Raw genomic sequence first — 23881 nt, forward strand, 5'->3', positions numbered from 1 at the left:
GTGCCCTTTGCCCTGATACTGCCGCTTACTCTGTTTCTCGCCTTTTACTCACCCACCTTGGGAGAACCCACCACATTTTTTTTTTTTTTTTCTGTTTCAAGGCACCGTTCTCTTACAGACATATTTTTTTACTTCTCTTCTATCGTTTTACTGTGAGGTTCTTCGTTTCTGTTTGGTACTTCCAGTACTTTGGCATTCACCGTTCGCAGAAGTTTCATAATATTCGAGGGAAGTTAACTAAAGCGTGCACTTCGAGTTCTTGTTTAAAGTTAAATTGAATTTTTGAAAACAGCACAATTGTACTGAAGGACGGGAAGGTATATGCTAGACAAAGAAATACAAATCAATATTTTAGCTCTGTTTCTGCTGTTTTAGAATACAAACTATGTAGTAAATTATGCAATAAGAAAGTGCTTTCGGGAAGTTGTGCAGTCTTCTCAGGATCTTCAAGATTGGGATGAATTCCCACCTAGCTCACAGAACTGAGTTGCACAGGCTGAGAGGAGATTTAGAAACAGATTAGATAGCAATCCTGAGAGCCTTTTTCCTCATAAGACAATCATGCAGGGGTCTAAAGGAGAGAATAAAAGGTCTTGTGTGATACAGGAGAAGGAAATGTAGGACTGTTAAGAGGAAATTTTTAGCATTTGAGTTTTTTGAGAAGTATTATCACTGACTACATGCTTTGGTTACAGAAATAGTTAAAAACAAGAGAAGTTTCCCAAAGAATTTGGTTGTTTTTCTCTTACTATTGATTATATTCTATTGCCCCAAAACAATTTGAAATTAGCAATACTCTTAGCATCAATAATTCAGCTCTGTTGATTCTTGAAAATTTGAAACAGGCTTCTTGTTAATGAGGCAAGGAGAATGTTTTTCTCCTCTCTGAGGTCTACCACAGATCAATAATGATTATATGTAAATTTTTTTCTTTTCTTTTTTTTTTTTTTTTGCGGTACGTGGCCTTCTCACTGTTGTGACCTCTCCCGTTGCGGAGCACAGGCTCTGGACACGCCGGCTCAGCGGCCATGGCTCACGGGCCCAGCCGCTCCGCGTCATGTGGGATCTCGGACTCTCAACCACTGCGCCACCAGGGAAACCCTCGATTATATGTAAATTTTAATGGCATTCTTTGAAAAATTCTTTATAGATAAAACGTATTTTCTAATATCTTCATGCACTGATATCTAATGTATATTTAAATTACACAAAGACTACTGAGTCCACTTTATTTGTAGAAACTAATGATTTATGTGTGATGGAAGAAGTATAAATAAAATATTTTTGCCTCTACTGAAGGAAAGAAAATAGTATCTCTTTAGCTATCTCAGAAAAAATAGCATACCCCGTCAGATTTATGGAACAACCTAATGGTAGATTAGATATAATCATAGGGGAAGCCAAAGAGTACACTTAAGAGACAGTTATAGGTGTGATGAATTGGGAGATTGGGATTGACATATATACACTAATATGTATAAAATGGATAACTAATAAGAACCTGCTGTATAAAAAAATAAAATTCAAAAAAGAAAGATAGTTATAGATTTTTTTCAAAAATCTATTGAGAGCTTTATAGTTAGAGATTAAGAGGAATGAGAAAGGGGGGAAGAGGTTCAGAGGAACAGAAAAAGAAAATAATCCTAGTGTTTTATAACAAGAATGGATGTCAGTCTAAAAAGAAAAAAGAGGAGATGACTGTGATTGGCATTTGTTTGAGCCTCATAGTCTTTCTGCTTCAAGGGAAAGGTCCTATAACATGGTACATATCAGTTAATCAATTTTAAGAAATATTTATCCAGTGCCTGTAGTGTTGAAGGTAATATGATTGGAAATACAAGATTTACAGAGATTTTTAATAGTAATAGCTACCATTTTGTGGCTGCCCAATGGGCCCTGTATTAAGCTCTTCTGTTCAGTGGGGATGATGACAGGATAGTTATTGTTATCCCCGTTCAAAAATGTGGGAACCAGAGTGCTAAGAATTTAAAAACTTGTTGAGGTTCCCAGAGTTAGTAACAGGGAAGCTAGAACTCAAACCCAGGTGTGTTAGATCCCGAAGCACATTCTCTTTCCACAGTACACCACTCTTGTCTTCATGGACTTTATGGTCTAAAAGGAATGAAAACAAATGACTTAGTTTGTGCAGGCTGCTATAACAAATACCACAGACTGGGTGGCTTATAAACAACAGAAATTTATTTCTCCCAGTTCTGGAGTCTGGAAATCTAAGGTCAGGGTACAAGCATGGTTAGGTGAAGGTCCGCTTCGGGGTTGCAGACTTCTTGTAGTCTCACATGGCAGAAGGGGCTAGGGATCTCTGTGAAGGCCCTTTGATAAGAACACTAATCTCGGGCTTCCCTGGTGGCGCAGTGGTTGAGAGTCCGCCTGCCAGTGCAGGGGACGCGGGTTCGTGCCCCGGTCCGGGAAGATCCCACATGCCACGGAGCGGCTGGGCCCATGAGCCATGGCCGCTGAGCCTGCGCGTCCGGAGCCTGTGCTCCGCAGCGGGAGAGGCCACAACGGTGAGAGGCCTGCGTACCGCAAAAAAAAAAACCAAGAAACAAAACACTAATCTCATTCTTGACAGCCCCACCGTCATGCCCTAAGCGCCTCCCAAAGACTCCCACCTCCTAATACCATCACATAGGGCATTAGAATTTCAACAGATAAATTTAGGGGAGACACAAACATTCAAACCACAGCAAGAAGCATACAAATAATTAAAATACAAAACAATAAGACCTGAAAAATGCTGTATATATCAAACTGGCAGATAGCCTGTGCAGTTGGAAATAATTAGGAAAGCGCTTCATGGAAGAAGTAGCACATTTTGACAGATTTGCAAACTAGGTAAGATATCAACTTGCATGCTCAAGAATCTTGGCCATTCAGTGGTGGGGAAAAAACTTTAATGTTTGGTCTCTTTGGTTTTTCATTCATTCAACAAACATTTGAATTAGAGGGCCTACTCTCTCCATATTGGGCTCTGGTGATACACAGGAATAAGATACAATTCTTGACCTTGAGGAACTCATAGTGCAGTCCAGAAAGCAGAAATGGAAATAAACAAAAGTAGTACAGTGATAGTATTAGAGTACCATAATAGAGCAGGGTTCTGTGGGAGCATAGAGAGAGAGAATAATGGAGGTGTTCAGCAAGCCTCCCTTAAGAATCCACTGGAGGGACTTCCCTAGTGGTGCAGTGGTTAAGAATCTGCCTGCCAATGTAGGGGACACAGGTTCGATCCGTAGTCTGGGAAGATCACACATGCCATGGAGCAACTAAGCCCACAAGCCACAACTACTGAAGCCCGCGTGCCTAAGAGCCCGTGCTCCGCAACAAGAGAAACCACCGCAATGAGAAGCCCACGCACCACAATGAAGAGTAGCCCCCACTTGACACAACTAGAGAAAGCCCGTGTGCAGCAGCGAAGACCCAACGCAGCCCAAAATTAATTATTTATTTATTTATTTTAAAAAGAATCCGCTGGAGTTACAGCTAGCAAAGTAGAAGGGGGCACAACAGGTAAAGGGGTTGCTCAGCAGATTCAGAGACCTTGTTTTGGGTGAATCAAAGTGTATTTCACTATGGCTAAGTGCAAGGAATAAATGGGGAGTGGCAAAAGATAAATTTGGAGAAGTAGCTATAGTGCAGATTGTGAAGGGCCTTCCTTATTGTGCCATTCTACAGAATTTGGAGCTTCTCAGACTTTAGTATGGATAAAAATCACTGAAGGGACTTAATGAAAATATAGAATTCTTTCTCCGAGATTCTGATTCTTTAGGTCCAGAGTGCAGCTCATTAATTCTTTAATTCATTCAACAAATATTTATTGAGCTCCAATTGTGTACCAATATTATATATTGGGGGTACAGCATCATATAAGACAAAACATTTGGGGATGTTTTCAAGGAACTTCCTTAAAGGCTACTTTTTATTTTTTGCGGTACGCGGGCCTCTCACTGTTGTGGCCTCTCCCGTTGCGGAGCACAGGCTCCGGACGCGCAGGCTCCGGACGCGCAGGCTCAGCGGCCATGGCTCACAGGCCCAGCCGCTCGGCGGCATGTGGGATCTTCCCGGACCGGGGCACGAACCCGCGTCCCCTGCATCGGCAGGTGGACTCTCAACCACTGCGCCACCAGGAGAGCCCCAAGGCTACATTTTTAACAAGTACCCCATCAGTAATTCTGATGTAAGTGGAACAGGGACTGTACATTAAGAAATGATGGCAGGGTGTTGAAGAATTCTAAATATGGCAGTAGTACAGTCAGATTCAAGTTTTAGAAAATCACTTTGCATATAAAAGATGGATTGGAAAGGTGTGAGACCAGAAACAAAGGAGAGTTAGGAAGCTGTTAAACCTGTTCGAGAGCATTAATAATCTGGGTCTGAATGAAGACAGTGGTAGAGGAGTGGACTAAAGTGGCAAAGTTTAGAAAATATTTCTGAAATAGATCAGAATAGAAGGGTTTGGTGGTCTTTTGTATGGGAGTGAAGTTAATAGATTATTTTCAAACCCTTATTGGCATTATTAACCTAGTAAAATAGTTATACTGAAGGATTTTCATCCATTAAGGCACTAAGTGATGGTTTTAGAAAACCAAATTCGTAATATGGGAAGGCTAGAAGATATTTTGCTTTACCAGCAGTGTTCTGAAAGGAAACGTCAAAACATTTTACATTTATTCTTTGAGATATTTAGTGAATGTTTTCATTATTCATAAATAAAGTCATAGCTAAAGAAGAAAACTTAAAGCTCATATAATCCCAGCCTTTCATTTTATGAAGAAATTTAGACCCAGAGAGAGGAAAGACTTGCTTAAAGTTACCTGCCTAGTTGGTGCCACAGCCATCAGTATGTACTCTCTTCTGGGCCAAACTTCAGGCAGCAAGTCAGGTGTATCCTGAACTCCACATTTTAGGTAATGAATTCTCTGCCTTCATTCTTACTTCTGTAGGGAAACAAATCAGACAAAATCAGAATTTATGAATTTTGCAAATGAGAGCCTGGGTAAATTAGTCCTTGTATAGGAATTTACTTCAGTGCTAACTCGAGGAAAATAATGGATTATGGGATTTTAGCCTAATGCCTTGTATCAGTTTGCTAGGGCTGCCATAACGAAGTACCACAAACTGAGTTGCTTAAGCAACAGAAATGTATTGTCTCTCAATTTTGGAGGCCAGAAATCCAAGATCAATGTGTTGGCAGGATTTGTTCCGTCTCAGGGCTTTAAGAGAGGATCTGTTCCAGGCCCTTCTCCTTGGCTTGTAGATAGCTTTCTCCTCCCTGTGTCTTTACATCATCTTTCCTGTACACATGTCTATGTCCAAATTTCCCGTTCTTATAAGAACACCAGTCGTACTGGATTAGGCCCACCTTAGTGACCTCCTTTTAACTTGATTATCTCTGCAAAGACCCTATCTCCAAATGTCACTTTCTGAAGTACTAGAGCTTCAACATGTTAATTTGGGCTAGGATACTCTTCAACCCATAATAATTTATCTTTTAGCTTTAGTAAGAATATACTACATTTACCAAATTAAACACAGTACAGTTAGTTGACCCTTGAACAAAACAGGTTTGAACTGCACAGGGCCACTTACACAATACATTTGACCTTTGAACGACTCAGATTTGGACTGTGCAAGGCCACTTATATGCAGACTTTTTTCAGTAAATACTGCAGCACAACAGATCCTCGGTTGAATCCAAGGGCACAGAACTATGAATTGAGCCCACTGTAAAGTTACAAGCAGATTTTCCACTTCTGGAGGGAGTGTTCTGCACCCCTAACCCTGGAGTTGTTCAGAGGTCAACTGTAGTTCCTAAAGTGTTTTTGTCAGACACCGTTGAAAATCTAATGAAAGCAGTGGACGTTCTCCCCAGGAAAACACATAGACCAATCAAATTTACTATTATTCCAGAAAATTCTTAACTATACAAGGGGTGTCATTGCAGCATTTCATTTTACGCTATTATTATTTGAGAAATAATAATCATTTTACACATAACTTTTAGCCATCTGTTGTGCAAATAAAATAGAAGCAATTCATTTAGAAGTAGTTATTATCTAAGAGTTGCCTGTCAAAGGGTTACTTCGTGAAACATAAGTCAGTTGCTTCATTCTGTTAGTATTATGGCACTGTCTTCAGTTTATTGAGGATGAATTACAAGAAAGGTAGCTCTGAAGACATTTATATGAATTTTTATTTATTCTTTAAGGAGATTGTAATACATTTTTTGCATCTAGACCTAACAGCAGTCACACTTTATTTCTAATTATTTGTAGCACATACTCTTTCAATGTCTTTTTAAGACATATAACATGTTATCAGTTCATCTGTATTGCTTACATTAGTGAAAATAATTCAGGATACGTGTTTGCTTTGCAGTTCTTAGTGGGCTTCCTCCTTCCCACCTGTGACAAACAGACCAAATCCAGTTATTTCGGTCATGTACAATTCTTATGTTCTTTCTTGTTATATTGGAGGCTACAGACAGTTGGAGGTAGGTGAGGATTAGTTATTCTCCTACAGCCTTGTTGCCAGGTTATCATGAAACAAATTCTGGCTCACATTAAAACATCTATTATCAAGGATAGATAAAACAGTATCATAACTTGTTCTATAAGCTCATTGAAATCCCATTGTCCTTTCTTTGTGCTACAACAGCACCATGCATAAACGATTTACCCAAAGCAAATGCAACAGTATTCTAGATGTAGGATTCTGCTGGCCATGTGGTTAACCCTCTTGACTAAGAATCCTTCGAACTAGCAGCTGAGGATCCGAGACTAAGCCATTCCTAAGGGTTAAGGACTTTCTCGTATATTCTTGTTCAAATGAATATTACTAAAATGTCTCAGCTAACCCAGTATCTTAAACACCAGTCATTTAATCTGTGAAAAGCCATTTCTGATATTCATTTTGCTAGGTTAGTTGAAATGCTTAAACCTTGAACTATGGCTTTTGATCAAATGCTAACTAACCACGCTGGAGTGTTAACATTCCCAGTCAGGACAACTGAATGCCTATAAGGTATGACCAAAATGTGCACATTTTATATTATACTGTCTATACTGAAATGTGTTAAAGTAAATTACAGGCCGTAAGACCCCACCTATATTTTTATATCATAGTGTCATAATTTAGGAATTTTTGTACCCTTTTCACCTTCCCTTTTTCACTTAAGTTTCTAGTTTTAGATGTCTGCTTGACAACCTACCTTCCTTTTATTCTTCCTTTTAAATTTTTTCTTATATTTTTAAAAAGTATTATATTTTGGTTGAAGAAAATGTGTAAACCATAGAGAAGCAAGAAGAAGGAAAAAAATCACCTGCTATCCCACTATTTAGCAATGATCATTGTTTAATATATGTAAGAAATTAAAATCCATCTGTTGTCATATATGTTTATTTACATTAAAAAGCAAAACTTCTAGGATCTTATTTTATCCTCTAACACTATAACATGGATGTTTCCTTAAGTCATTAACTATTTAGCAATGTAGTTTTTAATAGCTACGTAAGAGTCCATTGTATGGCTAGACCATAATGTATTTAAACAGTTCCCTTTTGCTGGACATTTAGAATATCTCCAGTTCACTATTAAAGGCATTGCCTTACTTTGTAGATTTAATTCCTTTCTGTTTCTTTAGACCTAGTCTTTATGTACCCATCTATCATTGGCTTTTAAAATGCCAGTCTCCTTTTCCTTCTCTTCAGGTTGCAATTCTTATACAGTTCTTTAATTTAGGTTCTTAAAAGTTGTAATTTTTAGCTTTTCACTAATATAAGCCTCATATTTGGATAAAGTGGGTTAAAAATACTGTTTAGAATTTTTAATACTCTAATTAACTGCATTGATATACTAACTTGTTTTAAAAAATAATTTTAGGAATATATATCCTGGGGAAATATGGACAGAAGAAAATCAGAGAAATACAAGAAAGGGAGGCTGCAGAATACATTGCCCAAGCACGACGACAATATCATTTTGAAAGTAACCAGAGGACTTGCAATATGACAGGTAAGACAAAGAGAACTATTTATACATGTATAAAGTTGCTTGATGATTTATATTAATTTGCATACCTCCAGGACCAAAGTTAGAGGAAAAGGCAAAAATGCTAAATCTAGCAAGTATTTACATGATTTAACTGAAATACATCGTTTAATGTGGATTTGGAAAATCAATGTAAATTAATATGCAACATAGATGCTTGTTCATTCATTTTATTTATTCATTCAGCAAATACTCAACAGTACTCAGCACTGGGGAAACAGAAGGTGAACAATTTGGTCAATTTTGTGAAAAAACAAAAACCTGACCTTCAGAGTTTATTCACTAGTGAGAGAAGAAGATGATAAACAACAGATAAATGACTTTAGGCAGTGATGACTGCTTACAAGAGAATGAGCTGTGTGAGGGGTGGGGTGCTCTTTAAGGTGGGGCAACCAGGAGTCAGACCTCTTTAAGGAAGTGACATTTGAGGAGAAATTAAATGATACAATGGAGGGAGCCATACAAAATGCTTGTGGTGGGAACAAGCTTGGCATATTTGAGAAATAGCGAAAAAGGCTGTGTAGTTAGAGTAGCATGAGCAATGGAAGAAGAGTGATAGGAGACAGGGCTGCAGGAGTGGGCCTGATGCCATTGGGCCATGTATGTCATAGTAAAGAATTTCTTACATTAACAAGGCACCTAGAGACCTGTAAGTCTAACACAATAGTATACACTCAGTGTTAATCAGTGGTAATAATTTAATCTCCAGAGCTAGAAACCTACTGGGAGGATGCTATAACAAAATCAGCTGCCCATATTTGAAGAAAACAAGGTGTTACGTTATAATTGGCATAACTCCTTGAAGAATGAGTTCTCAAATCCATGTCAAACTTGTTTTTCTTTGTTATTGTTTGAAGCTTAATGCTTTTCTACCATTTCTTTCAAGAACAATTTAGAAAAAAATTTATAAAGGTAGGTTCTCTTTGTTCAATTTTAAAAGTAGAATATTTTTTCAAGGTTGGAAGAACTTTGTTTTTAGTTCAGTCTCATTTGATAAAGAGGCTGGGATTAAGAAGGTTAAGAGACACATTGCATTTCAGCTGGAGTATGATTTTTTTTTTTTTTTTTTCGTCTGTGCCATGCGGCATGCGGGATCTTAGTTCCCCTACCTGGGATTGAACACGTGCCCCCTGCATTGGGAGCGCAGAGTCTTAACCACTGGACTGCCAGGGAAGTCCCATGATTTTTAATGTTTGAAATAATAATACTTCAATCTATAAAGCAAAAATTAATCATAAATGCTGTGTAAAATGGCAACTCAGATAAGGTACAGTAAGTAAGAGCACAGGCTCAAGGGTGAGGCAGATCTGGTTCCGTTCCTAGTTTTGCCTTGTAATATCTGTGTGTCTTTGGGCAAATCTAAATCTAGTTCTTTCCTCTATAAAATGATCATCATAAAACCCACTTCATAAATGTTTTATGAGAATGCAGTAATTCATATAAAGTGCTTGGTACATAATAAATACTCAGTAACATAACTTTTTAAAAATTACACAATTCTTTAAATCAATATTTAGCATTCAATGTAGTGGTACTACCAAGGACATTTTAATGAATTTTTAAAGAATAAGAGCAGTCCATTTCTTTTTTTTCTTTTCTTTTTGTTTAATTGAATGAAAAATTATTTAGTGCTTTACAGTTTTCAAAAGTTTCACATACATGATTTCATATAATCCCAAAATAATCCTTTTTTTTTCCTACCCCTGTACTGCCCCTGCCCCTTCCCTCTCCCCACTGTTAACCACTAGTTTAAGAACAGTTCATTTCCAGTTATTACTCAAATTTTCAAAAAATGAAAAATGCTGACTTCTGGGATCTCAAAATACATCTTAGTTTGACATGGACCCTTGTGTCAGTTTAGGTGCTCTGGGAAGCACAGCTAAGATGGGATTAGATGTGCAGGAGACTGACTGGGGGGAACACCCATGCAGAATAAAGAGGAGGGAGGAGAAGTAAGCAAGGAAAGCCTTTAGACCACCATACAGGTCTGATAGTTGTGAATAGAATGGGCAGAGGAAGGAAGGTTAGGTAAGAAGAGTCTCTGAGTACAGCACGGTTTTAAGAAAGTTTTGGCAGGCCAGTCGGGAGTCCTCAAGCCTAAGTTCCCTGGTAGAGGAGTCCCTCAGGATCGGGCCTGCTTTAGTATCCCCACCAAGCACTGTCATTGGCTGAGAGCGGTGTAGATCCAGAGGGGTGGCAGCTGGAGCTGACAGCTAATTATGCTTCTCCCAGCAGAAGATGCGAGCGGCACATTTCCATGACCATCACACCCCTCAGATGAATGCATAGCTGATACAGGCAGTTAGAACTAAAATATGGTGCCCACTAAGAGCCAAAGTATAGGTTCACTGAAAAGATTTCCAGATTAGCTTTCTGATATGTATTGATAATGGGGTTACAAATCATATAATTAAATTTCTATTCTTTTGAATAAGATGTAATGGACATACTAGAAAAATTTAGTACTTTTAGGTAAATATAATCAGTTTTTTAACCCAAGAAGTTGGCCCCAACTTGAAAGATAGTATCTAATGGAATGCTTCTGTGCCCTGCCCATTGTCTCTACCATCTTCATGATTTTACTAAAGATTTGGGAGAAGTGCTTATTAAATTTACACATGACACAACGCTTGGATGCATAACTGACACCACAAATGAAGTTTTGGGATGCAAAATAGTCTAGTCCCGTTTAAGTGCTAGACTGGGATAAAAGAATTGTTCTGCATTAAAAGTCAATTGTACTGATACAGAATTATCCAAGCTTGCTTAAAAACAGGAGGTATGAGGAAAGATTGGGAATTCTAGTTGAACATAAGCTTGTTATGAACCAGAGTATGATGTGACTTCTGGAAATACTAATTTAATCTTAGACTGAAGTAATAAAGTCTGTGGTTCAGCTCAAAGGTAGTTATAACATGCTCTGTGGTAGTCAGAGCAGAGGTCCATTTCTGCCTGTCACATGTTAAGAAGATACAAACTGGCATGTGTCAGAAGAAGCCAAGTAAGGATAATAATAAAAAGAGCTAACACTTGCTGAGCATTTCCATGTGTAAAGAAGCACTGTTCTAATGCCTTTTATCCTTAATCCTTACAACAGTCTTGTAAGGTAGATCCACTGTCATCCCCAGTTTACAGATGAGGAAACTGAGGCACAGAGAAGTTAAATAATTTGCTCAGGGTCACACAGATTCAAGGCTGGTGAAGGGTTGTCCTGTGATTTGTGGTTGGACTGGGGGTGTTTATCATGGAGACCAGGTGGCTAAAGCAAGACATGAAAGCTGTATTCAACTCAGTACAGAAACATATTTGTTCAGTGTTAGTACAGATGGCTAGAAGAGAAGAATAGCCTTGTCTTTGATTGAGTATGCTGAAGTGGAAAGTCAGAAGCTCTTATCTCTCAGGAGAATTATTGAAGAGATTCCTCTTAAATCATGTTGTCATACCACATAATCTTTAAAGTTCCCTACTACTTTTTCTGAATTTAGGACTCTAGTGTTGCTTTTTCTTGGTAAGATAAAATACCGTGTTTAGGCTAGATATATATACCACGGACACTAAGAGAGAAACCACGTTTTACATTGACTGAGCTGCTACTTCAGTTAGTGGTCTAAACAACTTAGGTGATTTAATCACGTATCTTGAGGAAATGTGCTGAAGCTACACAATGCAGCACTGAAATAAATGTTTAGAGTAGGTTAAAAGCTGAATTTTCTATTGAAAAAAATAACATGGATCTTGTCGTTAATATCTTGCCTTGTCAAGAAGTAAAAATCATACACTAAAGTTTTCCCATTTAGAATATAGCATTTGTAATCTCTTGATATTTTTTCATTTTGTTGTCACTACTTCTTTAGTAGTTTTTAAATTTATGTATGTACATTTCACCAACATTTCTTATACCATGCATAGAGCCATAAATAAATAACTCCCGTAAATTACATGCAGTCTTTTTTTCCACAGAGTATTATATCTTATTGTATCTTCATGTTGGTATTCGAACAATAGCCATTGTCAAAACCAAAACTACAACTCGGCAGCTCTTAATCCCTAGCCTGATGCACTTTTGTCTAGGTCGTAACAAATGCCTGTTGCTTTGTAGTAGTTAAGAAATCAGTGTTTTCTAAAATTAGAAATAAAATGTGAAGCAAGAAGTATAGCTAAAGACAAAAGATCATTTTATTGAATCAGAAATAAACATTTATTGTAAAAGATCTGGAAAAAGAAAAAAGAATTATCCATAGTCTGTAGCCCAAAGACCAACACTGTTAACATTTGGTAATAATTCTTCCCATTCTTTCTTCTACGTGTACTTGTTTGCATCACTATGATCATCACATGTATATGCATAATTTTGCTTCACATGAGCAGATAAATGATTTATTAGTATGTAACTGGTTTTTATTCTTAATAATAATTTGAAAGCCCTGACCTTCCTTACCAACCCTTGATAGTTGCTAGTCCTGTCATATAGCCTAAAACAATGTGCATTTCTCAGTGAAGGCAGTCCTATCACTTGTGACCTTTTTAATTTTCTGTTTGTATTATAGTGCTGTCCATGCTTCCAACACTGAGAGAGGCCTTAATGCAGCAACTCAATTCTGAGAGCCTTACAGCTCTGCTAAAAAACAGGTAAATGCAAGTTACAGCCATTCTCATGTATACATTGCACTGAAAATTTATGGAATGTAACTGAAATACTTTTCAAAAGTCTTTGTTTTCTTATTTTTCTTTCTATTTAGAGCTTATAATAAATAAGCTCATTTAGAAAAAAATATTTACTTACGATATCATTTAATTAATATTTTGTCCATTTATTTATGTTCTACCTTGGTGTGCAAAGTATTTAGGGTGACAATATTTGTATGTATTCTGGTTTTCATATGAAGAGATCTTCTGTCACTCTGACACTTTTTCAGAAATTTAATTATGGAGTACTTAGGGAATGTGTTCCTGAACCAGATGTTGTGAAGCGACAGTAATGTTAAATATTAAATATTAACTCTTTAATATTCTTAAAGAGTTTACAGCGTACTAGCTAAAGCATGTGAACATACATTTTAAATAACTAAAGCATATGAACTGACATTTTATATCATTAACAAAATGAAGTACAAATATAACATGAACATATGATAATGATAATTTATCTTACCATGACAGTGTACTGTGTACAAAGCACTTTCATACATAGGACCTTGTATGTGGAGAGTAGTGTGTATTGGAGTATTGTAATTTAGTGTGATGCTGTGTTAGTTTGAGAAGACTTCCAGAAGGAAATGGCTTCTTTTAATGAACAAGAAGGGGGGTGGAGGGGAATGGTTTCACTAAATATATTTTAATCATTGTGGCCTTATGGAAAGATATTCATTTTCCTTGTAATCATCCTCCAGTAGTCAGGGGAAAGAAAGTGCTCTTTCTGGGGTGTCTCTTTGTGCCAGGCCCAGTGCTAGATACATTACTCCCATTTAATTTCCACAGTATCCTTGTGAGGCAGATTTTTTTTTTAACATCTTTATTGGAGTATAATTGCTTTACAATGGTGTGTTAGTTTCTGCTTTATAACAAAGTGAATCAGCTATACATATACATATATCCCCATATCTCCTCCCTCTTGCGTCTCCCTCCCACCCTCCCTATCCCACCCCTCTAGGTGGTCACAAAGCACCGAGCCGATCTCCCTGTGCTATGCGGCAGCTTCCCACTAGCTATCTATTTTACATTTGGTAGTGTATATATGTCCATGCCACTCTCTCACTTCGTCCCAGCTTACCCTTCCTCCTCCCCGTGTCCTCAAGTCCATTCTCTGCGTCTGCATCTTTATTCCTGTCCTGCCCCTATGTTCTTCATAACCATTTTTTTCTTTAAATTCCATATATATGTGTTAGCATACAGTATTTGTTTTTCTCTTTCTGACTTACTTCACTCTGTATGACAGACTCTAGGTCCATCCACCTCACTACAAATGACCCAAATTTCGTTTCTTTTTATGGCTGACTAATATTCCATTGTATATATGTGCCACATCTCCTTTATCCATTCATCTGTCTATGGACACTTAGGTTGCTTCTGAGGCAGATATTATTAACTCCATTTTGCAGATAGGAATTTAGTGCTCAGGCAGGTTATGCAGCAAGCTGGAAAATTTCTTTGAAGACATTTTCTGTGGTCAGACAATACCTCCCAAAATAACAGTGAATTTATATACAGTTGGTTTGTGTACTTTTTTTGGATGGGGGTATAAATTGTAATTTTTTTATTAGAAAACAAATATACAACTTGGAATGGATTTGAAGCAAATTGTGTCGTAACAGTTTTTAAGTGGCTAAAACAAAGTTTAAAAATCAAGTAACAGGGACTTCCCTGGTGGTCCAGTGGTTAAGAATCCGTCTTCCAACACAGGGGATGCAGGTTCAATCCCTGGTCAGCGAGCTAAGATCCCACACGCCATGGGGCAACTAAGCCTGCGCGTCGCAACTACTGAGCCTGCACACCACAACTACTGAGACTGCGCGCCACAACTAGAGAGAAAGCCCACACACACGCCACAACAAAGAGCCCACGCACTGCAACAAAAGATTCCACATGCTGCAGCTAAGATCCAACGCAGCCAACAATAAAAATAGATTTTAAAAAAATAAATAAAAATCAAGTAACAGTAAAAGAAAAATGTATGAGTACCTGGAGAATACACCCGTTTTGCAATAGTGCAGCTTTTAAATACATATTATTGACTGTCCATAATCCACGCAAAGTTACAACTCTGCACTTCAACAACATGATGACAGTCCCTAAAGAAAACTACTTTAAAAAAGGCATAACCTAGATATTCCCTCATTCAACCAACTGATCAGGTTTTTTAATCTGATTAAAGTATAATGCTAGTGATAAGAATTTTTTCCTTAGTTTCATGATTCTTAGAGGCTGACACACTTTTACTACTACTTATGGATGTAAGGTTTGGTTTATAAATTAGTTCATGTGATTATATAAAGAAGAAACATATAGAAAAATAAATTTTAACTGCCTTAAGTTTTAGTCTTACTGAGAAGGCAAGACAAATGAAATAAGTGAATACACTTTTATAAAAGCAACACAGAAACACACACATTAAACATAAGTGGGATTCTTTCTTGGTAACCCTGTTTCCCGTAAGGCCCTACATTCCCTGTGTTTTGGAGGATTTAAGATAATTAAGATAAGGTCTCTTTCTCTCTAAGACTTTGTCATCCAAAGGAGGAATTAGATGAAATAAATTGTCATAATTCAAGACATACTATGGTTAGTCTGTGGTAAAAAGTAAAAGCAAAATGTGGGAGAAAATGTGGGAGGCTAGAGAGCAAAGGGATTAATGATGGGTAATCCTGGATAGCTTTAAAGAAAAGGCGTGAGCCCTCTTCTCTTTATAACACAGGAGAATTTTTTAAATTCTTGGAAGGGTAAGATGCACAACAGTTCTCCTCATTGCCTGTTTCCTCTTTAAACATCTCTGTGTTATTTTTTCTTTCCTTTCTTTTGATTTGAAATTACTATTTGCAGTTTGGGGGCTGGGGGAGGAGAGAATGTCCATTTGAGAAGTATTTGCATAAAGAGACGCTTGAGCCCTTACAAAGTGTGATTAAAGTAAGGCCTCCAATCTTATGACTGCTTTTGTATTGGTTTTCAGTCAACTCCGGCCTCATATAAGCCTGTCAAGCAAGTTAATTTTCTCCTTGAACTAATTGTGATAATAACTAATCAGAAATAAATGAAAGGTTTGATAGTCTTATTTTATCAGTTTTATAGTAGCAAATAAACAACACTGCCTTTAATATTTGGCATTCTTATTGATGATTGATAATGGCAGTGTAGTTTCAATGGCAAAGGATCTTAAACATCCTTCATCACAAGACAGGTAGAACACTTTGAAAGGATTAGTTTAATTCTTAAACATATTTTGGTAATATTAAAGAGTCTGATTGTATTTAACTTGAAGTTGGTTTCCATCAGACAAATCATTTGAAAGGAATCTTGGCCTAGAAAGTACTTTCCTCTGTTCTACATAGGTCTGGAATCAGAATCTTTAAAACAGATAAGGTGAATTTTTTTTTTCATTTTTTGTAAATGTATATATTAAAAGTGATTACCACAGTCAAGCTAATTAACATATCCATCACCTCATGTAGTTACCATTTTTTTGGTGTGTGGTGAGAACACTTAACATCTATTCTCAGGAAATTTCAAGTATACGAAAGCATTATTATCAACTGTATTCACCGTGCTGTACATTAGGTCTCATAACTCAATTAAATCTACTTTTAAGTCTGATAGTGGTGAATGTCAACATGAAGAAATGTCCTGCATGGCTATAATTCGGTCCTGTCCCACCAAAATCATGCCCAGTAAGTACAGTTTCCAGACAGACACCCTAGTTTGCCCTTCCACAGCCTGCTGCTGTTGAGCACTTCCTGTGTTAAAATTTTGGAACCACTGTTTTCTTACCTTGTTTCATTTAGAATTTCTATAAGAATCACTTTGAAATTTATCTTAGATAACATTCAAAAGAAGTGATTTACTTGCATTAAAATACCTAACCCTTGAATCGTGGTTGATTCCCAGTTTAATATGGGACTAAAATATGGTGTTCTGCCACAAGGCCTGAACAGTAGCGTAAGGTTGCATCAGGGCCAGGTAGGATTTTCTCCATATATCTACCACACTTGTGCCATCTAGGAAAGGGACACCTGAAACTCTACAGTCTCTCCAGTGCCAAAGAAAGATAAGAAGCTAGTAATATCCCACAATTGTAATGGTAACTCATTGTCTGATTATAATTATAAAGAATATGGGATTGTATTTTTTGTATCTTTGTGGTTTTTTAATTTGACTTTTCTAGTAATTCATTTTTATTTTATTTTACCAAACTGTTCATCTGTGACAGATTAGAAATAAGAAAAATACCTGGTCCTACCACAAAGGTGATTTGAAAAGCCCTGAACTTCATCCACATAGTATACACACACAGTGAGTGGAGTACTATGCCATGGTTTTTAAAAAAAAAAAAAAAACAACGATGGCTACTATCTCTATACTATTATGGAATGATCCCCAGGATATATTGTTATATTTTTTTAAAAGATAAAGGAAAATGTGTATAGAATGCCACCATTTATCTAAGGGGGCAGATATGAATATATATACATATTTGCCTATATAAAGGAAAACAATGGGAAGTTAAAGTATATTTTTTTAATAGTTACCTATGAAGAAGAAAAAGAATAAAGGTGGGTAGGAATGGACTTCTTTGAATATACTGTGTTGTATAAATTTGAGTTTGGAACCATATAAATATTTTACATATTTATAAAACTATGTTTAGTGTTTAAAAAGCAATGTTTAAAAAGTAATAGTAAAATAAATGAAATTAACCCAAATGCGTATCTAGTTGGTGTTGTAATCACAAAAAGAGAAGCTATGCCAAGTGACTTTAAAATAGAAATTTGAGGGCTTCCCTGGTGGCGCAGTGGTTGAGAATCTGCCTGCCAATGCAGGGGACACGGGTTCGAGCCCTGGTCTGGGAAGATCCCACATGCCGCGGAGCAGCTAGCCCCGTGAGCCACAATTACTGAGCCTGCGCGTCTGGAGCCTGTGCTCCGCAACGAGAGACGCCTCCATAGTGAGAGGCCTGCACACCGCGATGAGGAGTGGCCCCCACTTGCCGCAACTAGAGAAAGCCTTCGCACAGAAAGACCCAACACAGCCATAAATTAATTAATTAATTAATTAAAAAAATAGAAATTTGGCTGTGTGTTTTTAGTGGGATATATACTCTTAGAGCATACAGAATTGAAAAAAAAAACTTAAACTCTTTTCACTGTTGCTATTGCTATTCTGAGACTGTTGTCCATAGAGTGAGGGATGAAGCAAATTAGTAATTATGTTAGTTTCACTGATTTCTAGTGTGAGCAAAAAGAAATACAGATGTAAGAACAATGAGATTGTTAAAAAACCCAGTGGTCCTAATTTTGAATTAGAAGTATCAATATGAATTCATGATGTATTTTATCTCTTTGAATATATGTTCATATAAATAAATAAATACATACATATATTGATATTTACTAGCTTAGTCTACTGAAAAGGCTTAGAAATAATGACCTACCCAGTAGCAATGAACATCCTTAATCAAAGGATTAAGTCTCAGACTACCATTTTCCACTACTAGGAACCAGGACTCTCAGAGAAATGGATGATTTCAGGTTTGCAGCAAGAATTGAACAAGATGAACCCAGAACAGCTTTTTATGTCAGAGAGCAAGGAAGTTGTCAAAGACTAAAAGGGGTCGTGTCAAAAGGACTTCGGAACTAACCTGAATAGTCCCACAATAGTTAAAGATGGGCAGTTTGAACATCAGTAAGGATAATAGCTACAGTGGGTAGAAACACATCAAACACACATTTAAATGCATGTGTTTGTAATGATACTTGTAAACAAAAAATACTTCATTACTTACCTTTGAAGAGTTATAGAACCTACTGCATTATTTATAAAACAGTAAATAAGGGAAAGAAATAAATATTCCTGCTTTTCCTGTATGATTTTATAATATGCATATGCTCAGAAGGAGGAGAAAGACTGGAAGGATATACACCAGGATACTATGAAAATGGTTGTTATTATCAGTTACTGAAATTACAGTTGTTTTTACTATATTTTATGGGCTTTGTTTTCTGCAGTTATCCTGTGATAAAATATAATTAAGTATAGAGCTGTAAAGTTCAAAGTTTTCTGTTAGATTACCTATATTATTATTTTCTGATATTTTTCTTTAGGCCTTCAAACAAGCTAGACATATGGGAGGATCTGAAGATAATAAGTAAGCCTGCGTATTCTGTGCAACAGCACAGCCTTAAAATATTTTTAATGGGAAATTTTTGTACTCTATTATGTGGGTAACTCTTCTTTACCTACCTCATAGAGTTTTTTTCAGATTAAATAATTCTCATAAAGCAAGTAGATCAATGGTCATAGAAACTACTCAATAAATATTAGCGGTGGTGGTGGTATTGTTATGATAATATGTAAACCTGTCCTAGACTACATATATGCATATTAGGTACTGATATCTACAATATATACTTTGAAGTATAGTAACTTTAGATAGTAACTTTACTTTGATATTGTATGCAGACTTTGATTAGCGATAAAAATTTGTAGCAGAAAGCTGCCCTAGAAGAGATGTATCTTCATGTCTCAGAACTTCATACTGTCAGTTATTCCTGTGTTTTCCTATCCATTCAACTAATCCTTATCAACTGAATCATGCTTAAACTTTGCCTATTTGAAAATGAACTAAACTTTTGTACTACCCTGTATTTCCTTTCAGCTATTGTACTTTCTCACATCCATTGTATAATACAAAAGATTTCTACATTCCCTGTCTTTCCTTCTTCACTCCTACTCACTCTTTGACATACTAGAGCCTGGTTTCCAGTCGTGTATCTCCACCCAAGCAGAGGTCTCAAGCATCAGTAGTAACTTCTGTGTTGCTAAATCCACTGGACATTTTCATCCTACTAGACCCCTCCACAAGAGTCAACACCTTTCTCTCTCCTCTGTTTTGAACACGCTGTCCTAGCCGGGTCTCTGGGTGTTTCCCTGTCTTTGTGTACCTTCCTCCAGCCCTTTAACGGGCTTATCCTTTATCCTCTTTTACCTGCCATTGACGGCTGGAGCTCTTCCATGCTCAGCCCTCTTCTCTTGCTCAGGACTAGCTCCCTGGACAGCTCTGAGTTCTGAGGCTGCAACACTTAATGCTTCCCAGTCCTTTCTTTTTTTCCTTTCTAAGCTAATAATATATAACCCTTCACTGAATATATCCGTTATTGTTTTTTTTGGTTATTGTTTCAATTAAGAGATCATTCCTAATTTACGATAAACATTTTTTAAGCAGATAAACTATGAAATGTTTTGAATTGATATATTTTTGTACTTGAAACAATTACAAATGTATTTTTAAAGTCATCTTATGAAAAAATAACTGTAGGAATGGTTTGTGATTTTACACATTTGTTTATATTTTAATAATTAGTACCAAGTGGTTTTCTTTTCTCTGTAAAGGTTTCACAAGAAGTATCGTAGCTGTGTACAGTACTTGCATGCTGGTGGTTCTTTTGCGAGTCCAGTTAAACATAATTGGTGGATATATTTACCTGGATAATGCAGCAGTTGGCAAAAATGGCACTGTAAGTTTAATAGACTTCAGTAGATATTGCCCTTTCTTTCAAGAGGTTCAAAATTTAACCAAATATTATTTATTTGGTAAATAATTCATATAGAATGATAATTCATATAGAATAAATATCTTTATATTTCATGTGATTATAAACTTTTAGCATTATTATTCTTCATATTTTGAAGCTAGGCTTTTTGTTATGTTAAAGAATAGTATTTTTCCTGTTGTTCCAGGTCCTAAAGAATCTCAGCTCAAGTTATAATGAAAATATTATTATTTACTAATAATATTGGGTACCTTATTTCTGTTTTATACAGACAGTTCTTGCCCCCCCAGATGTCCAACAGCAATATTTATCAAGTATTCAACACCTCCTTGGAGATGGTAAGATTCTTATTCGTGACCTGTAAACTAGTTCTGATTCATTCATTCGTAGTATTGAGGAATTGAAAAAGTCAACAATGCTTTTATGTTTGTTTTTGCTTTAATAGGCCTGACAGAATTGATCACTGTCATTAAACAAGCTGTGCAGAAGATTTTAGGAAGGTAAGGCATTTTGCTTTGGCTTTTCTGACTTACTGATTCTGATGAATAAAAGAAAAATTCGAATTGTTCTAATGAAGCTAGTGATTTGACAAATGGTGGTCTGCGAAACTCTTAACCTAATATGGACACAGCCCTGCGGTGTTACATTGTGGAATCCATTTTCTTCATCAGTATCAACCTTTTCATACTAAGGGAAAAGATTTAATGTTTCATTGTTTATTGATTGATTTCCAAACAAACCAGAGATATTTGGGTCATGAGATAAAAAACCTGCTTTTAAAAATCTGTGTCTGAGGCTTTTAACTCCCGTTCATACAGTGGGAATTTTCTTGTGAAATCTGCAACAAGATTTTTCTTGGTCCTTAACGGGTAGCTGATTTCTTAATCTACTCTAGTGATTTCACAGTCAGCAGTTTCAGGTTTGACTGGTTGAAACAGGATCTCAGGTAGTAACCTGTTAGGGTAAGAGTGTGTATAGGATGTGTTGTATAGTTTCAATTTATCCCAGTTCCCTTTTCTCTGTTTCTAGTGTTTCTCTTAAACATTCTTTGTCCCTTTTGGACTTGGAGCAAAAACTAAAAGAAATCAGAGATCTCGTTGAGCAACATAAATCTTCTTCTTGGATTAATAACGATGGATCCAGATCTTTATTGTGCCATTATATGATGCCAGATGAAGAAACTCCATTAGCAGTTCAGGTGCTTCATTCATAACCATTTAACCAAACGAATTACTCTTTTTTTTTAAGGTTTTTTTCACTATCTCTTAAAATTTAGATTTCTGAGTCTCTTGAAAGGTAAGTGATTGAAAGACATGTATTTCAGTAATTTAAATAAAACCTCATTAATTTAGAAAACAAACTGTAAATGGAACTGACTTCTAGTTAGAAAAAACTTTAGATATTCAGCAGAATTTTATTGCGTATTAGTTATGTGACAGACACTAGTATGATTGGGATATAAAATGAATAAGATGTATTAATTACACCTGGGGAACACAGGAGACAAATTCAGTTCCTTTGGCTAGAGCATTTCTGTATGAGGTCAGGTAACAGAAGATAAAGCTGGTAGTTGGGGCAAGATCCTAAAGAGCTTTGTGTGCCAAGATAAAGAGTCTGAACTTCCATTTCAAATTCTAATCAAGCCAGTACCACAATCACATTTGCTTTTTAAGATGAATCAATGATGGCAGTATCTGAATGGACTGAAGGAGTCATCCAGTTGAGAAACAAAGAAGGCCTAATCTCACATTTACCAGCTATGGTGTTGCTATACACTGGTGTGTCCCAGCCAGTTGTGATTTAAGTTATTCATTGGTTAAGAATAATAAAAATGCCAAAGAGTACATGTTATAGACCTCATTTTTAAAAAATTTTATACCTAAGTGGATTGCATCCATTCTTTGCCGTTGAGAGAAGAATATCTCTCACTTAACAATTGGAGAAGTCTTAGACCAGAGAGGCCCCTATGCCATACCTCAGCGTAAAGGTCCTGTTAGAACAAAGACTGCCATGTTTTTCATTGCCTGCCGGTTTCCCCCTTGCCCAGAAACCCCAGAGATAGATGTTTGTGGGTACTGAGAGACCCTGCATTCATGAATAGGCCAAAAAAAAAAGCAAACCATGTGAGGAAACCCTGTGAACTGCAGGATGGAGGCTAAATTGAACGAGCAGAACAGACCTGACAGAATTAATGAAAGAAACAGGAGAAAACTTACTTACAAATTAGAATCTCAAGGAGATGCAATAATAGTATTTAAAAAGCTTTCTGGAATGATAAAGCAATTTCCAAATTTTAAAATTCAACAGTGGAATTAAAAAAGAAAATGATTCAAAAGAACGGATGAAGAGAGGGATGATAGACCAAATCTTACCTGAATTAAATTTAAACCTGCAACTTCAGATTGAAAGGACACACAGAGCCTTAGACTAAACTAGATTGATGAGAAAAGACACATACATATCCTGATAAAAAGTCTTAACAATCACAGAAAAAAAATCCCTGGCCTCTGCAACCTCAAAGGCTATTTTTTTCTTTGTAAGTATATTCTAGAAATGTGTCCAATAGGGGTCAGATAAACAAAGATCTTACTGTGACTCATGTTCTAAATACTACTTACCTGTGCACATGAACCTTTATAGTGTTTTGAGTTTAACATTTTTTGATTGTTGATAGAACATAGACTTTTAGGCTTCCTGAACTCCTGAGTTTATTAATATGATTTGTTTCATCATAACCCTGTGCTAATATTTGAAACCCTGAAATGTGGCCTTTTAATTTCACAGGCCTGTGGGCTTTCTCCTAGAGATGTTACCACTATTAAACTACTCAATGAAACTAGAGACATGTTGGAAAGGTATGTATACTGCATGTAACAGAAAGCATGTGTTTCTTTTTTGAATGTACTTATGACCATTTTATAGTTTTTTTTTAACAACGTTCAACATAATATTCTGTTAAAATTAAATTTAAAATCTATTCCCCTGCCTTAAGTAGGATTTCCTACCTAAACTAATGGTCCTCTTATTAGGGTGGGGAGGGAAGCAAAGATTTTTTTTTTAGGAGACCCATGCCTTGCCCCCACCTACTTTCCTAGCCTAGAGACTCTGATATACTAGTTAAGGAACTGGAAGATAGTTAGCATTTATATTTTGAGGAAGGCTTTCAAGGGTGATTCTCATATGCTCAGTGTGTAGTGGTAAATGGTTAACAACCAGCCCTGTAAAGAAAAAAGACCAGAAACAAATTGTAGCCACAGCAGTGCTGACTACCAACTTGAGGTCACTCAGTGCTGACTTGGAGAGTTGGGAAAAGATGCTCTTGGCAGCCAAAGCTAGCCAGCTCCAGCTAGGCCTCAGGTGTAGACACATGTACACACATGCTAATGTGTATGCACACACACCTGTACTCAATTTTGAGAACTACTTCCCCTAACGCTTTCAGGATAGTCTATAATGTTCCTAAATCTTTGAGTGATAAAAATTTCACATCCTCCCTAAACTGAGTATTACTATTTTAAATTACCCAGAAGAGAGCCAGAGTGTTAGAAATGGAAAAA

General features: G+C 36.6%; 1 protein-coding gene across 2 annotated transcripts in view; it reads left to right on the forward strand.

Annotated features, from left to right (window-relative positions):
* Positions 1-23881, forward strand: part of PEX3 (peroxisomal biogenesis factor 3) — a 36608-nt gene that overhangs the window by 473 nt on the left and 12254 nt on the right. For both annotated transcript variants that reach the window (XM_082668899.1, XM_082668900.1), the window contains exons 2-9: positions 7900-8031; positions 12615-12696; positions 18876-18919; positions 20164-20288; positions 20596-20662; positions 20770-20824; positions 21354-21522; positions 23109-23179. In XM_082668899.1, coding sequence (XP_082525025.1) covers positions 7900-8031; positions 12615-12696; positions 18876-18919; positions 20164-20288; positions 20596-20662; positions 20770-20824; positions 21354-21522; positions 23109-23179 — 745 coding nt within the window. The remainder of the gene's footprint in view (positions 1-7899; positions 8032-12614; positions 12697-18875; positions 18920-20163; positions 20289-20595; positions 20663-20769; positions 20825-21353; positions 21523-23108; positions 23180-23881) is intronic.

Source organism: Grampus griseus, assembly GCF_964374135.1.
Source record: "Grampus griseus genome assembly, chromosome: 13".
Classification (NCBI taxonomy): Eukaryota; Metazoa; Chordata; class Mammalia; order Artiodactyla; family Delphinidae; genus Grampus; species Grampus griseus.